A 15,713-nucleotide genomic window follows, 5' to 3' on the forward strand; every position below is an offset into this window, starting at 1 on the left:
AATAAATTGTCATTAGAACTAAGATAAGAAGCATTAGTAGAAGAAATTGTTTAGTGTATGATTTAAGTGATACATTCCTATAGAGCACAAAGTTATATGAATAGCTAGATTAATAGGACATGATTTTGTCTACAAATTTATACTATATATTGAAATTGTTTAACGGTAGAAATTAAAACATTAAATTCTAGACAAGAGAATAACTATGATTTATACATGATTTGTTCTTCTTTTGGAATGCATGAGTTGACCTACTTTATTAGTTCAGTCCTTTCAAGACTGCTGCACCTCTTTTTTTTTTTCTTTTTTTTTTTTGGAAGTGAACATAGCATGAAAATTCCAAAGAAAGTTTAGAAATAAAAACTATTATGGTTTAGAGTCATCAAGAAGTATTATTTGAAATAATTACTGTAGCACTTTTTGTGACATGATATATGTAAGATAAAAAGGTGGTTGAAAATATAAAAAGGTGGATTGGAAAATGTGTTTATGATGCAAGCGAAATATTATTTGGGATAATTTCACTATCAAAACAAACCCAATGTTAGATTCACTTGGCCAATTTGCTTTTGGAATTCCAATTTTTCAAAATCATCTCAATTCTACTATAGAGAAAAAAAATTAATTCAAAAATTATCTTAATTTTCCATCTGAGCATTATCCTTCAATTCATACAATAAAGCCATAAAGAATGGAAGAACAACATAGGTGTATAGCCCATCATCTTGCAATCTTCCTTGGTAAAGGTCGAGATTGAGGTTTACCATTGTAGTACCACAATTTTTAGGACTACAATTTCATCGTACACATCACATGAATCAAAAGCTAGTATTAGTGTAAAAAGCTTTTGCATTATAATATGTCGGATTCAAGAACAAAAGGAAAATGGTTGTTTCTTTTTGTCTTATTTTCATCGACCTTTTTTTTTTTGAAACAGGAAAGGAAACTGGTCGAAGAACATGGGAGTGGTCGGACTGCAGATGGAGGAAGTAGGGCTCATGCAGGGGCTTCTCTAACTACGAGGTTAACTTACAGCAATGGACAAAATCACAACATGTTGATTATAAGATAATGATTGATTGCAATCCCATTTTCTGCCTCTTTAAATTATACTTATGCACCTGTCAAAGCCTCAAAATATTGGTTTATGGACCCTAATAGACAGAAGTTACCACTTCTTTCCCCACAAATCCAAGATTTGCAAGATCTAACTGCTGATTAAAAAAATTCAAGAAACCATCATCATGAGAATCAGCATAGTTGACTTTATATCCCAGTTGAATTGAATCTGGTTTGGTCTTGTTTGACTGCATCTGTTTCCATGGAATCAATCTCAGTGGCCTTTCACTTCGACCAATATTTACGTTACTTAAAATAATTCTTACTTAACAAACTTTAATCAGTTCATTAATTAGGACAGAAGTCACAGAACCCAACTGCTTAGCAACCATTGGTGTAACCTATCAGCAGAAAGAAAGGGATTGGTAAACTAAAATATCTCAGATTTTTTTTCCTTTTTCTTGTTTGGGTTTGTTTTGTTTGCTTTCTGTTCTTCTTCTTCTTCATTATTTTTTCCTTTCTGGTTTCTTATGACAGATGTTTATTGGACAATTATTAATGTAATGTTAATACATACACTCATAGTGACTGTCACCTTTATATTCAAATACTTTTGTTAGTTATCTAAATATATTTAACAAATAACACCTGATATAACTATAGAGCGTACGTTCATTTGCCACCCCATAAATAAACTTTTTTCTTTAAATTTAATTTTATTGCATGGTATAATTGGTTAATTAACAAGACCAGATTCACAGTTAAGTACAGGATTCTTGTAAACTGACATGTTCATCATTTTGTGGTACAGCCTTGCATTCAATTAAGAACAACTAGGCAATCAAACATAGGTCCTCCTTTGTGACTCCATATAAGGCAAAAGATCCAATAATTTATGGTTAGTGTCCTTTTCTTAAGGTACATTAGAGTCCTTATAAAAATCAGGAAACACTATCACTGTCTATGTGCTAAGATTTTCTAGGGTTGCATTCATTGTTTACTTGTAAATATTTGACTAAACATATGTTTCTTCATTCAATGTTTTCCCAGAAAGACAAGTGACAAAACTGTGGCCATGTGCAAGCATTCAAAAAATTAGAAAAAAAAAAAAGATAATAGTCTATAGTACGGAACCTTAATTAGATGCTTAATCCTTCCAATTAAGCCAAAAAGTATATGGTTATTTGGAGCAAGTTGTTCATCCACTATGATCAAAGCTTCTCTTATGCAAATTTGATATCGAGCAATTAGATAATCTTACATGTTCTCCAATTATTAGAAGATTTCAAGAAATAAAGAGGCTTGAGTTAAGTATTACCTAAGGGGAGTTATTTATTTTCTTGGGCCCTAGTCGATCGGTCGACTCCTAATCTCTCTCTCTTAACAACAAGTTAGTATGTCTTCAATATTAGTTCAAAGAAAGTTCACTTTTTTCAGTAAATATAGGTGCATACCATAATGTACTATATCATGGCAGTTCCCCCCCCCCCCCCCCCAAAAATACCCCATTTCTTTGTTGGAAAAATGAACATTTGGTTATAAACTTATATATGTCGATATTCGAGGGAGAGTTGGGTTGGGTTGGGTGGTAAAGTGTGAAAAATTGTGAAGATGACATCCTTAATTTAAAACCTCCCACTATGAAAAAATAGAAAAAAAATGCTCATTATTTAAAAAAATTCCATATCAATAAGAAGTTAGTATTTACTTACCAAACCAAATCTGCCTTGGAAATCTTTCTTGGTAAAAAATTATCAAGTTTTTGTAGCACCGTGATGATTCATCAGGGTCTCATTCTCTGCTAGGTTATTTGGAAAGGCTTGATACCTCATTTTGGTAATAATAACCATTACTCAACCTTGTTTGGATTGGCATTTTTTTTCAAAAAATTTTTATATTTTCCATGAATACATGTTTCAATCACTTTTTTATCTCATATACATCGAATCGTTACAATGAATATTTTGTTATAAACTTCTATATGTCGATATTCGAGGGAGGGTTGGGTTGGGTGATAAAGTGTAAGGAATTGTAAATAAGAGATCTTGAATTTAAGACCTTCCACTTATTAAAAAAAATGTTCATTATTCTAAAAAAATTTCACATCAATAAGAATTTATTATTTACTCACCAAACCAAAATCTGCCTTGGAAATCTTTCTTGGTAAAAAATTATCAAGTTTTTGTAGCACCGTGATGATTCATCAGGGTCTCATTCTCTGCTAGGTTGTTTGGAAAGGCTTAATACCTCATTTTGTTAATAATAACCATTACTTAACCTTGTTTGGATTGCTATTTTTCCCTAAAAAAATTTTATATTTTCTGTGAATTTATGTTTCAATTATTTTTTTATCTCATATGCATCAAATCATTACAATGTATTTTTCTAAAAAAAAAAATCTAAAAACTAGTAATCCAAACGGGAGTTTCGAGGAACTAAAAGAAGACTCGTAATATAACACACAATATATTTTATCAGTGAGCAAGCTAGTTATAACTTGTAGTATTATTTGTTTGCCAAAGCTCCAGCCGAGATTCACATTGATGTACCCTCGTCATTTATGGCAGATGCATGAAGCGAATCAATATAATCGGTTTGAGTACTGTTGCGATTTAATATGCCATCTTCAAGAAGCCATAACTTCATGAAACTACTAGGGTAGGTGAATGAGCATTGTATTCGTATTTTTGTTTCTTGCTTCTTATTTTGGGCAGGTAGAATTTAGGAAGAGAGGGAAAATATAGTACTTTAAGGTTAAACCAAATCACCGATGTACTTTTCAGTAACTTTTAATGATTCTTAGACATAATTTACTGACGGGAGATCACTGGTAGAAAGATTTGAAGTCGAGTTTCAAATAAGAGAAACAAGCTTTATTACTTGAGCCAACTCGATTTGCATTTGGATTTTTTTGTTGTTATTGGAACATCATCCTAAAATCCTCACATAGAATGCATAATTAAATGAATTAATTTTATATACATTGACGGTGTATACACTGTCATGCTTGAATAGATATCAAATATGTTGAATTTATATTTCAATTTTAAAATTTATATAAACGATATTCATCAAACCATAATAGTGTATACACTGATAATATATATAAGATTAGTCTAATTAATTACCTAAACTTGAAGTACTTATTGTTATGCTATCAAAAACAACATAGTCTATCTACAGCATATATTTTTCAGTGTGTGAATATGTTACCTATACCATAATGTACCTTCTCAATTCTTGATCAGGAAAAGCATCTCATCATAAGAAACAGATGACATCAAGAAAGGCTGACTCAAGAGGGATTCTAATTGTACGCGAACACATTTAGTGTTGATTCGAGAAGGAATAAAAAGAAAAGAAAAATATAAAAATGCTTTCTGGTTTTTTTCCTAGAAAAAATTGTTTTTATTTTCAACCCTGCGTGCTTGATCGGCCATTAACAATTAATTTATTTTTTTCATTTTTTTGTGCTTTCATTTTTCTTTGCAGTTGTGTCACTTGCAATTAATACCAATAACTAAAACAAGCACATAGGTTCTTGCATTGGGAAAAAAAGTACATGTTAAAACACACTCACTCAGCCATCATGTAAAATAGTAATGACGTGTCACTTCCTTATAAAAATTTATGTATTCGAATTTCATTAGCGATGTGAGAAATGAATTGTATGCTTGAATCTCATTGGACAATGTGAGGACTGTATTAGTGAGTAATCTGTAAGATCACCTGCAAGCAATTTTTGGTCTTTGAAACATGTGTTGATCCATAATAGTGACCGGAGGCAAAACAATCCAAATTATTTTTTATTATCCAAAAAAATAAAAATAAAAATAAATAAACACTCACCCAAGCAATTCCAATTTTTACACGTTTCTATTATAAAAACACCAAGACAAGGTAAAATCTATCTTGTTTATAAGTAGGCTGACCCCTGTTCAGAAAATTTAAAAGCCACTAATTATATACACTTTATGATACACCCGTTGTTAGTGCTAGCTTTTGCGGAATTTTGGTGTCCATTTCTTGTTTTATAAAATAATAATACAACCTTAATGGTCTTTTCCACAGGTTTCAAAGTAGCATTGTCAAATGCTGAATCAATTGCACCTTTTATGGAGAACATGATACCTAAATCCTAAATGTCGGGTCTCGCTTTCAATGAATAGAGCCAAAGACATAATCATGATACTCTAAAAGAAAGAAGCAATGCAATCTACTATCTTTTTTCTTCTCTTGCATCCCCAAAAATACGTTGCAAACTTTATCAGCTTGATTAACCACACATTAGTAGAACTAATTGGACAAAAGAAATGATAGTATTACACGTCTAGTTACAATGGTCTTTTGCATTTGATAGCAACCTAACATAATTCAATTGGCTGCAGAAAACGTTGCTTTCTAAACCAGAAGTGATCATTGATTTGCGGGGACACAAATAAAGGACCAGAGTAGTGTCATTTATCCCTCAGATTTTGAGCTTCAGAAAGTTGCTAAATTATACACCTGGCTGAATCGAGAATTGAACTGGATATGAAGATTGAAGAGGGATGGTGACAAATTTCAGACTATCATCCTGCCCTACTAATAAGACTGTGACTTGACTTGTAGGGTTGGTTATGGTATCCCTCATATTTTAATGGTAATACCAAAATTTGATTGCAAATTTCTTCTGGCCACGTTTTCAAAATCTACATTGTTTAGATGGAGTCTAGACAAATTCAGCTCTTGATGAGAATTGGTCCATGACTTGATATTTTGATTTAAGATTTACTCTCCTCCCATGTCAAACAATATTTTAACAATGTATTTTGTTTTTTTTATTGGCTATACATTTAGCATATGGATTTTGGTGCATGGAGAATCATTGGAAGAGTTATGGCTTGATGGCATTTTTATCTTTCAAATAGTAAAATGGCTGATGGTACTTAAATGTTGCTAATATCTCTACGGAGATCAGGATTTCAGTTCATTTATTTTCAAGGAATAAAGAGAATCCAAAAAAAATTAGGAAACAGATGCGAATTGTCAGATAAGACCCCAAAAATTACCAACTGAAATAATGAGGAAATATGTTTGTTGGAAAAAAAAAATAATGAGGAAATAGAATTGGCATGGAATAGTTTTTTCCATCATCATTTACATCCTCAAAAAATTACATCAAAATAAATTAAATAGAAATACCCCGTTAAGTATTTTAAAAATGCAACTTAGAATGATGAAAGATAATCATGTAGAAAACAAAATCTACAACTACAACAACAATTATCCTCACGTCCGATGTTTCCAATTTCGAGTTCTTATCACACCAATACACATCTAAAAGCTTCGGGCCAATGATATATATATATATATATATATATATGTACGTACGTACGTATATACGTATATATATTGATGAGATAGAAATCAGATAAAATCTATTGTTAGAGAATATCAACTCCCAAGCCAATACATCCACATTCAAGTTTCTTTGAGCCAAAGAAGAAAAAAAAAAGTCAATTTCAACTCCTTGTCAAAAAATAATTTTAAATTTTTTTAGGTTCAATAAATATTTGAAATACAGAGATGCAGGTCAATTGTATTGTTATTATTTTTATTGCATCTGCGGATTTTGGTTTGGGCCAGATCATGGTTTGGGAAGCTTTTTGCTGCAATCCTCATGGAGTTTGAGTAATTGCCTTTGCAATGTCATATTCACCTGATCACCTCAACTTTCCAGTGACAGGTCCAGCATAAAGTCTCTGTGGAACCATGTTCAAGATAGTGTATGACATAATTGACAATTCAAGAATTGGTGGATTTGAGCAGAAAAATAATTTTTATTTGATTTTTCTTTTTGGATGAATTACATTGACTTTCCTATAAAAAATTAGAAAGAGTTATCCCATATTGATATGATCTTTGGAGTTTCGACAATTTTTGTTTACTATTGCCGGTCTGAAATAGTAAAAAGATTTGCCTCTTAGTAATAATATAATCCTTGGTTAGCTCTTTGTTAACAATTGCAGGTCTAAAATAATCTCCCTTAATTAGTCCCTAATTAGATTCTAAGAGTTTTCTTCCCCCTACGTTATCATAAGGCCAGCTTGTATCACAAAAAGAAAAAGAAAAGAATATAATTAATCTTTTATACATTATCACTGGGGCGAAAAAATTATTTTCATGGGATGGTGTAGATTTTCTCAACATGTGCAAGAATAATTTGTAGTATTCAACAAGGATTATATGTTTAACCCTCAAACTACTTCTCTAAAGATGTTCTTAGAGTGATAGTACGTAAAACAATTAATCTTGAGAGTAGGTTCTTACGGTGGAAGTATATAAAAAATTAATCTTAGCAGTAACCTTGTTGGTGCGTTTCAATGTAACCAACTGGTGGAAATTCTTGGGATTATCAATAAAAGAAGCAAGTTTACTTTAAAAAAAATTAATCTTAGAAGTGTCCTTGGATTATTTATGTTGGTTCATGTCAAGTGGATGTAAATAAAAATATCGATCCTCCAATAATTTGTTTTAGTTGGATTTGCTCCCGATGCTACCAACTACTATAAAAAAAAAAAATAGAGGAAAATCAGAAAAAGATATAATCGCTCTACCATTGCTTGTGCCAATGTCAATTTCACTTTGAAATTTGATAAGTCCATTGAGTTCGAATTTCTTCAACTCTGATATGCAATTAGGATTTATGAATCATTTTGCTCTTTGATCTCAAAACTTGACTTTATCATTTTATCCTCCTGAATCCAGTCTCTCTTGCCTATTATAGAATTCGAGCAAGACTTGTCTATCTATAAAATTTCTGTTTTGCATCTTAAAATCCCGTTTCAAATTCTCTAAATCCAGTCCAAGAATGTACCGTATGGTTTTACTTGCTCTGTGTCTGCTGTTTTCTCTCTTAGCCTTTGTTTTTCCATCATTTCATGAAAATGGCACACCTCATAGTGGGGTATGCTGTGGCACTATGGGAAACAACCTCCCAACTCCACCAAAAACAATACAAATCCACCAAAAACTCAATGCCACACAAATCAAACTCTACAATCCAGATCAAAAGATTCTCAATGCCCTCAAAGGTAGCAAGCTCCAAATCTTAGTTATGGTCCCAAATGATCTCATGATCAATATTTCATCCAATCAAACTCTAGCTGATCAATGGGTCCAAAACAACGTGGTCCCTTACTATCCTCTTTCAATGATCCGTTACATCCTAGTAGGAAATGGAGTTTTAAGTAATTTATGCAAACCAATATGGTTTTATCTTGTCCCAGCCAGGAAGAAGATCAATCAATCAGTGAAAAACTTTTGGTCTCAACAACGTTAAAGTTGGAACCCCACTAGGCATGGATGTTATGGAGTCTTCGTTTCTTCTACCTCCAATGGCACGTTCAGGTCTGACATTTCAGACGAAGCCATGATTCCAATGTTACATTTCTTGAATCAGACTTGAAGTCATATTTGTTCATAGATGTGTACCCTTTTTTCGACTGGGTATCGAAGCCCAACAGCATTAACCTCGACTATGCATTGCTAAAAGCCGAAATATTACCTTCAAGGATCCGGTCTTGGGCTTGACGACACTAACTGGCTGGACCAAATTCTTAAATCGGGTTAGTTAGAGTGTGCGTGAGTACCACTTAAGTTTCATGGGTGCAGCCAGAAGTCAGCAATTGCCTTTTGATTGTACTTATGGGGTTCACTTAGGTGTTGTTTGTGAAAATTCTTGCTAAAAATTCTTGATTCGGTCATTTTTGACATGCAGAAACTCGGGAATCCAACTGTTCCGCTATTCATTGCTGAAACAGGCTGGCGTGGTGGTGGTGATATGGATTAAATTGGAGCTAGCATTTATAACGCTGCCACATATAACCGGAATGTGGTCAAAAAATTCACGGCTATGCCTTCCATAGGAACGCCGGCCAGACCAGGTCCAAACATTTCAGTCAGTGTCTTCGCTTTGTATACTGAAAATCAAAAGCCCGGTCCAGGTACCGAGCGCCATTTTGGGTTATTATACCCGAATGGAACAATTGTTTATGACATAGATTTGTTGCGCCAGACACTACTCGTGTTCAAATCGAATAGTTGGAACTCGACTCAAACTCGATCAACGCCGAGTTCGAGTTTCGACGAGTTCGAGTTTCGATTTTTCTTGCTCGTGCTCAACTCGAATACTTTATCAATTAGTTCAAATTCGACAAAAATTCGGTCAATGCCAAGTTCGAGTCAAATTTTCAATCGAGCTACTCGCGAGTCCAGGTTGAATAGTTTAATTAAATTACACCCCTAAGGCACACTTAAAGTAAAGCTATTATCTAACATATTTCTGTGCCTACAGTGAGAATATACGTAAGGACAACAATGTATATAACCGAAAATTTTTAAGATAGAATTTGAATGTTCTATGGAGAATAAGAAAATAAAATGTCGGTGTCAGTGGCAATTTTAGAATTTCCTTTTACAAGGGTAGTATTAGAAAAATATACAATGATAGGATTGAGTATTACCAACAATTTTTTTTGCATCACATTATATTACTTTCATTCATCGATGATGGAAAGTTTGTGGAAGTGCTGAAATTGTCAAAAGTGAATGCTTTGGTCTCGTCAAAATGAATACGGAGTATAATTTATCGTTGCACATGCAATTACAACGTTTTCAATCTTTTTTCTTGTCTGACCCCTTGATAATTACTCAACTTCTGGAGAGCTTTATGGCGGGGAAGGTGGAGTTGTTTGTGCTGCAATATCATCGAGGGAAGGCAATTTCTGTTTAAAAAGCAAATGTATCTGCATAAGAAAATCAAATGTGACTCGAGCGAGACTCTTTAGCTTATTTTGGAATGTGATTCAGATTTCGGTGTCTCTTTTTAGAACTTTGGTCTCGATTCCTGACCAAATCCTTCTGAAAAAAATTGTTAATAAGACAAAAGTTAAGGAAAAAAGCAGACAATAAAATGGATTATGACGGAGGAGAGAATATAAGTAAGAGTTTCTGAATTCGAACCTACCCATTTGCACTAAAAAAAATATTGTAAATATACCTTAACAACTTATGTTATGGTTGTCATATTACAATTATTACATTAATTATGAATATACTCTTTGGACAACTCTTTGTCTACACTTGCTGGCTATAGTGATATCTCCTGGCTCTTAATTAGATTTCAACAGATTTATTTCTACAAAGTGAAGTCAGCTTGTCTCCCATAAAGGAAAAGTCAAATTTTGTGAGTATAAAAATATTGATCCTTCAATGGTTTATGTTAGTCTTCGTGTCACATGGATTTCTCGCTAAGGTACCAACTACTCGTAAAAAAGAATTGATTAAAATAAAAGAAGACACAATAACAATGCAATTCCACATGCCACTAACAATTGCCCATTGTAGTTTAATCCTCTTTCTCCATTAAATTTGACTTTTTTTTTATTTTTTACCCATTGTAGTTTAATCCTCTTGTCCGTTTAATTTGACTATCTTTTTTTTCCCCAACAACGGAAAGATGAAATTTAAGCAACGAGGACGAGGTAAGGGAATTAGAATCCAGAACCTATAAAAGATCTCAATTCTAACCATCAGGCTAAAACCTCTCCAGCTTTTAAATTTGACTTTCTTCAAGTTTCGTGGGAGAAAAAAAAATACTGCAAATAACACCAATGGCTCCTCTGCCTAATTACATACTTCTTGTAACACCCTAACATCCTATTGTTATTCATCGATGACGGAAAGGTTGTCAGCAGCCACGCTGAAATTAGTACTCCAAAATGAATGCTTAAAATTCCACTTGAGGGACTCTTAAATAGGTCAAAAAGTACAATATTTGTTGCTGCACATGTAAATATAGCATTAGCTATATCAAGAATTCCTATTGCCGATGGCAAGAGAGTTGATGCTTTTACTTTTCATACTTTTCATACTCAACTGTTGGAGATCTTTATTGCGGGGAAGGTGGAGGGGTTAGGATGCAACATTTGTCTTTAGACCGAGTTCAGATTCCAATTGCCCGGTTGGAAAGATTAAACAATGAGGTGGGAGACAAAGTGAATTTTGTGAAACTAAAGCGTGGATGCAAAATGGAAATCAAATACAATTAAGTGTCAGGAAATGATATTAGCATTTTTCAAAAAATTTCAAATACTTCTTCGCCTCCTTTGCATTATATGAAGTTTGAGGAGTGTCTGAAGTTTTTTTAGAAGTATTGATATCATCTTCCTTAAGTCTCTCACTAGCTGAATTCATGGTGTGATATATGAGAGTCATCTGCCGACTGCCCGTTGGAAAGACAGCAAATTGTGTTTGGGGAGGGGGGGGGGGGGAAGATAAAGTGAGTTTTGTGAATAACAATGTGGATGCAAAGGAAAAACAGATGCAATTTAAGGGTCTCTATAGCTCATTTCAGACTGAGATCATCCAAGTCTCGATATATCATTTTCCAATTTTATTTTTCTTTATTCCTGACCAACTCCTTCTGAAAAGTGCATTTATTAATAGCACAAAAGAAAAAGATAAAGGAAAAAAAAAAACCAAAAATGGAGGCAGTAAAGAGCATTTTTTTTAACTAGAGATTTGGTTTAAATTGTGCCTAAGTTGTCATACTACAATAATTACATTATTATCAATATACTCGGTGGATAATTCTTTGTTTATATTGGTGGTCTGGAATAATATATTCTTAGCCTCTAATTGGATTTTAAGAGATTAGTTTTACATACTGATCTCTTACATAACAAAGAGAAAGAAAATTGAAAAATTTTTGAGGATATGAAAATATGGATTAATCTTTTACATAACATTAGTGAAAAAACATCTTTACATGAGTAGGTATAGATTTTACTGCATGTGTTATAATAACTAAAATTAGTATTTCTTATATTGAAATTGTAAAGAATTTTTTTAGGTTAGGTCAAAATGCATGACACATAATTTCTTTTTAAATTTCAAATTCTGTTCATTCACATGACATGCCTGTGAACCTGTTGTACATAAAAATTTTCATTGCTAGTGTAGAAAAAATTTAGCTAAACTGTTTAGTGTAGAATTCGACAACTGTTTGTGTCGTGCATCGAGCTAAACTTGGTTGTGTAAACATATTTTCTCAGATTGATAATGAATCGAAGATTTATCATGATCCTTTATTTATTTATATTAGTTCATGTCACATGGACTCCCACTGGCACTTGCTACCAAAATAGAAAAAAAAAAATTCAAATAAAAAAGAAGATGCGAGTCAAAGAAGAGACGCAAATCACACTGCAATTTCACATGCCATTATTTTCTCTCTATGCCATGTTAAAGTATGATTCTTGTATTCAAAAGAAAAAAGGGAAGAAGAAAGTATGATTCTTGCGATTTGCATTTGACTTTCTTTTTAGTTATAAGCTGCAGCCAGATCTGTGATCCATTATAGGATTCAGAATTCTCCTTTATCAGGGCTAGAATCAATTCACCAAGGGCCAAAACCTGATTTCTCTTTGCTTCTCTCGATTTGAGTCTTTTCCCTGCCTTCATTTCGTTGCTCTTCATTTCAGCATTTGGTTTTAATCCTATTGCAGAACATGAGCAAGATCACTTGTCTATAGACAACAATTCTTGTCCTTCAATTTAAATCCCATCTCAAGTCTCCAATTCTCCAAGTGTATGGCTTTACTAGCTGTATATCTCTTTTATCTGTTAGCCTTTGGTTCTTCTTCATCAAATGCTGCTGCACAAATCAATCAAGTTGGAGTATGCTATGGCCAACTGGGGAACAACCTCCCAACTCCATCAAAATCTGTGCAACTCCTCCAGAAACTCAATGCCACACAGGTCAAACTCTATGATGCAAATCCAAAGATTCTCAATGCCCTCATTGGTAGCAAGCTCTATATCACAGTCATGGTCCCAAATGAGCTCATCATCAACATTTCATCCAACCAAACTCTAGCAAACCAATGGGTCCAAAACAATGTGATCCCTTACTATCCTCGGGCCATGATTCGTTACATCCTAGTAGGCAACGAGGTTTTGAGTTACTACTTTAAACCATTATGGTTTTATCTCGTTCCAGCCGTAAAGAGAATCCATCAATCCGTGAAGACTTTCGGTCTCTCCAACGTTAAAGTTGGAACCCCACTAGCAATTGACATGTTGGAATCTTCTGTGCTTTTACCTTCCAATGGCACGTTTCGGTCTGACATTGCAGGCAAGGTTGTGAAACCATTGTTGCAGTTCTTGAATCAGACCAACTCATTCTTCTTCGTTGACTTGTACCCTTACTTTGAGTGGGTATCAAAGCCCAACACCGTTAGCCTTGGCTACGCATTGTTAGCGGCCCAAAACAAAACGTTCAAAGATCCAGTCTCGGGCTTGGTCTATAATAACTTGTTGGACCAAATGCTCGATTCGGTAGTGTTTGCCATGAAGAAACTCGGGTACCCGAGTATTCCCTTGTTCATTGCGGAAACAGGTTGGCCCAATGGTGGCGATCTTGATCAAATTGGAGCCAGCATTTACAATGCAGCTACGTACAACCGGAATGTGGTGAAAAAATTCACGGCCATGCCTTCGGCAGGAACACCGGCCAGACCGGGTGTGAACATTTCGGTCAATATCTTCGCTTTATACAACGAAAATCAAAAGCCTGGTCCAGGCACAGAGCGACATTTTGGGCTATTGTACCCGAATGGAACGAGTGTGTACGACATAGATTTGTCCGGCCACACACCAGATTCAAGCTACAGTCCATTACCGCAGCCATCAAACAACAAGCCTTACAAGGGGAAACTTTGGTGCGTGGTAGCTAAAGGAGCAAGTTGGAACCAACTGGGGAGCGCGTCGACTTTTGCTTGTGGACAGGAAAATCGTACCTGTGCAGCGATTCGGCCTGGTGGAAAGTGTTACAAGCCCAATTGGTCGGTCCTGCATGCAAGCTATGCTTTTAGTGCTTATTGGGCTCAATTTCGGCAGAGCGGTGCAACTTGTTTCTTTAATGGGCTTGCCGTCCAAACCACCAAAGATCCAAGCTATTTGTCCTGCCAGTTTCCCAGTGTTAATCTTTGAAATTGTTTTTTTTTTTTTCAAAGGATGTTATTCTTTGATCAATCAAATTTGCTGATTGATCATATTAAAATCAAGCGTCTCGATTGGGAAGTTTAGTACAACACTTATCTTTTGCTTGTTTTGTCAATCTCATATATGTAATCTCAATCTCTCCAAACCTTTATCTTGGAAGCATTACGAATATTTTAATTCTATATAAAAAAAAAAACCCGTCTTTAGACAAAATCTTCTTTGTAAAATAGGAAAGATTACAGACATTGCTAGTGTATTGTCTTGTTACTAACCTTTTAGCAATTTTCACTTGTGAATTTTAGACATTGCTAGTGAAACCATAACTCTTTGCGTTACAGGTACGTAATTGTCGATAATCACATCTCCGAACGCAAGGGCTACCAGTTTATCCAGTTGGTCTGGAATTAAAAAGGTTTACAAAGTTTTCCTAATTTCTCAGTCCCTCCCCTACTACTATCTTCAAGCCTATCATCTTTGCCATCTGGCTACCCTGCATACAACTGCTACTGCCAACTTCCATGAAACTTAAAATCAACAACGAAATCCCCCAAATCTTGCTAGTAAAGCCTGTAAAATTGAGCTTCAATCTACATTAAAAAAAACTCGAGCTTCAACTTGTTATTCAATCCCAATTATCAATAGAGCAAATTTCATGTCAACATTACTTTCTTTACCCCAAATTTTCTTCCTTAACCAATGCATGCCTTACCATATGACAACCTTTACTTGGATTAAGCAATGCATGTAATCGAAGAATATGTTGTTGAATGGTGAAGGGGATTTGGAAGTATTTTAACAGAATCGGGAAGGAAAGATAGGAGAGACAAAGAGGAAAGGAGGCTGGATCCAGGGGGACAAATGGAGGTGCTTAAAGTATCTTGGGTTTTATTGTAATTATGAAACTTTAACGATTCTATTGTAGTACTATTAAAATTTTGAAACCCAACTGGTGCTTCAAGTATTTTCTACACCTCATCAAGTCAATACTGTTAACGGTTCCAACATTTTGACATTTTACTTCAACAAAATTATGGCTCTACTTGGATTAGGAGTTTTTCTCACAAGCTATTTTTGTTTGTGAAATTTACAGTAACAGATTTCAAAAAAATTTTAGGAACACTCAATTTTAAAATACAACTTACCAAAATATTTTTAAAAAAAATCTTGCTTCCTCCACTTTCACTGCTACCACTGCTGCTGCTGCCCCTCTCCCCTCTCTTCCGTTCTCTCTCCTCCCTTTTCCTCCCCTCCCTTCCCCTCCCTGTAAACCCTCTTACCTCCCTTTCCGCTTGATTTGGTTGAGATCTAGTCTAATCTGCGCCGATCGTGGTCTGTACGAAATCGGATTTGGTCCTACATACACATTATCACATTTTTTAAAAATTTTTAAAATTTTTTTAATAATGTAAATGTGATGATTTAAATTCGAAATCTTTCACTTATATACCCTCCCTCCGAGCCACCCAACCGATCACTCCCCCCATACACATTATCACATTAACAGATCATAAATGACCAAACAATCCGGATATGATATCAATGGGATAATGACATGGTTTTGCCAAAGCGTACCAATAAAACATACAATAAGAAAGTTTTCTAGT

General features: G+C 34.3%; 1 protein-coding gene and 1 pseudogene across 1 annotated transcript; both read left to right on the forward strand.

The window, feature by feature from the left end:
• The first annotated feature begins 8,158 nt into the window (after positions 1-8,158).
• LOC113757337 lies at positions 8,159-9,349 on the forward strand (annotated as a pseudogene).
• A 3,347-nt stretch (positions 9,350-12,696) lies between these two features.
• LOC113759877 (probable glucan endo-1,3-beta-glucosidase A6) lies at positions 12,697-14,097 on the forward strand. Its single transcript, XM_027302454.1, has one exon. The coding sequence runs from the start codon at positions 12,697-12,699 to the stop codon at positions 14,095-14,097; it is 1,401 nt and encodes a 466-aa protein (XP_027158255.1).
• The last annotated feature ends 1,616 nt before the right edge of the window (positions 14,098-15,713 follow it).

This window comes from Coffea eugenioides, chromosome 2, assembly GCF_003713205.1.
Source record: "Coffea eugenioides isolate CCC68of chromosome 2, Ceug_1.0, whole genome shotgun sequence".
Classification (NCBI taxonomy): Eukaryota; Viridiplantae; Streptophyta; class Magnoliopsida; order Gentianales; family Rubiaceae; genus Coffea; species Coffea eugenioides.

Coding starts and splice junctions, on each gene's coding strand:
- LOC113759877 (XM_027302454.1), top strand. CDS start 12,697: ATGGCTTTACTAGCTGTATATCTCTTTTATCTGTTAGCCTTTGGTTCT.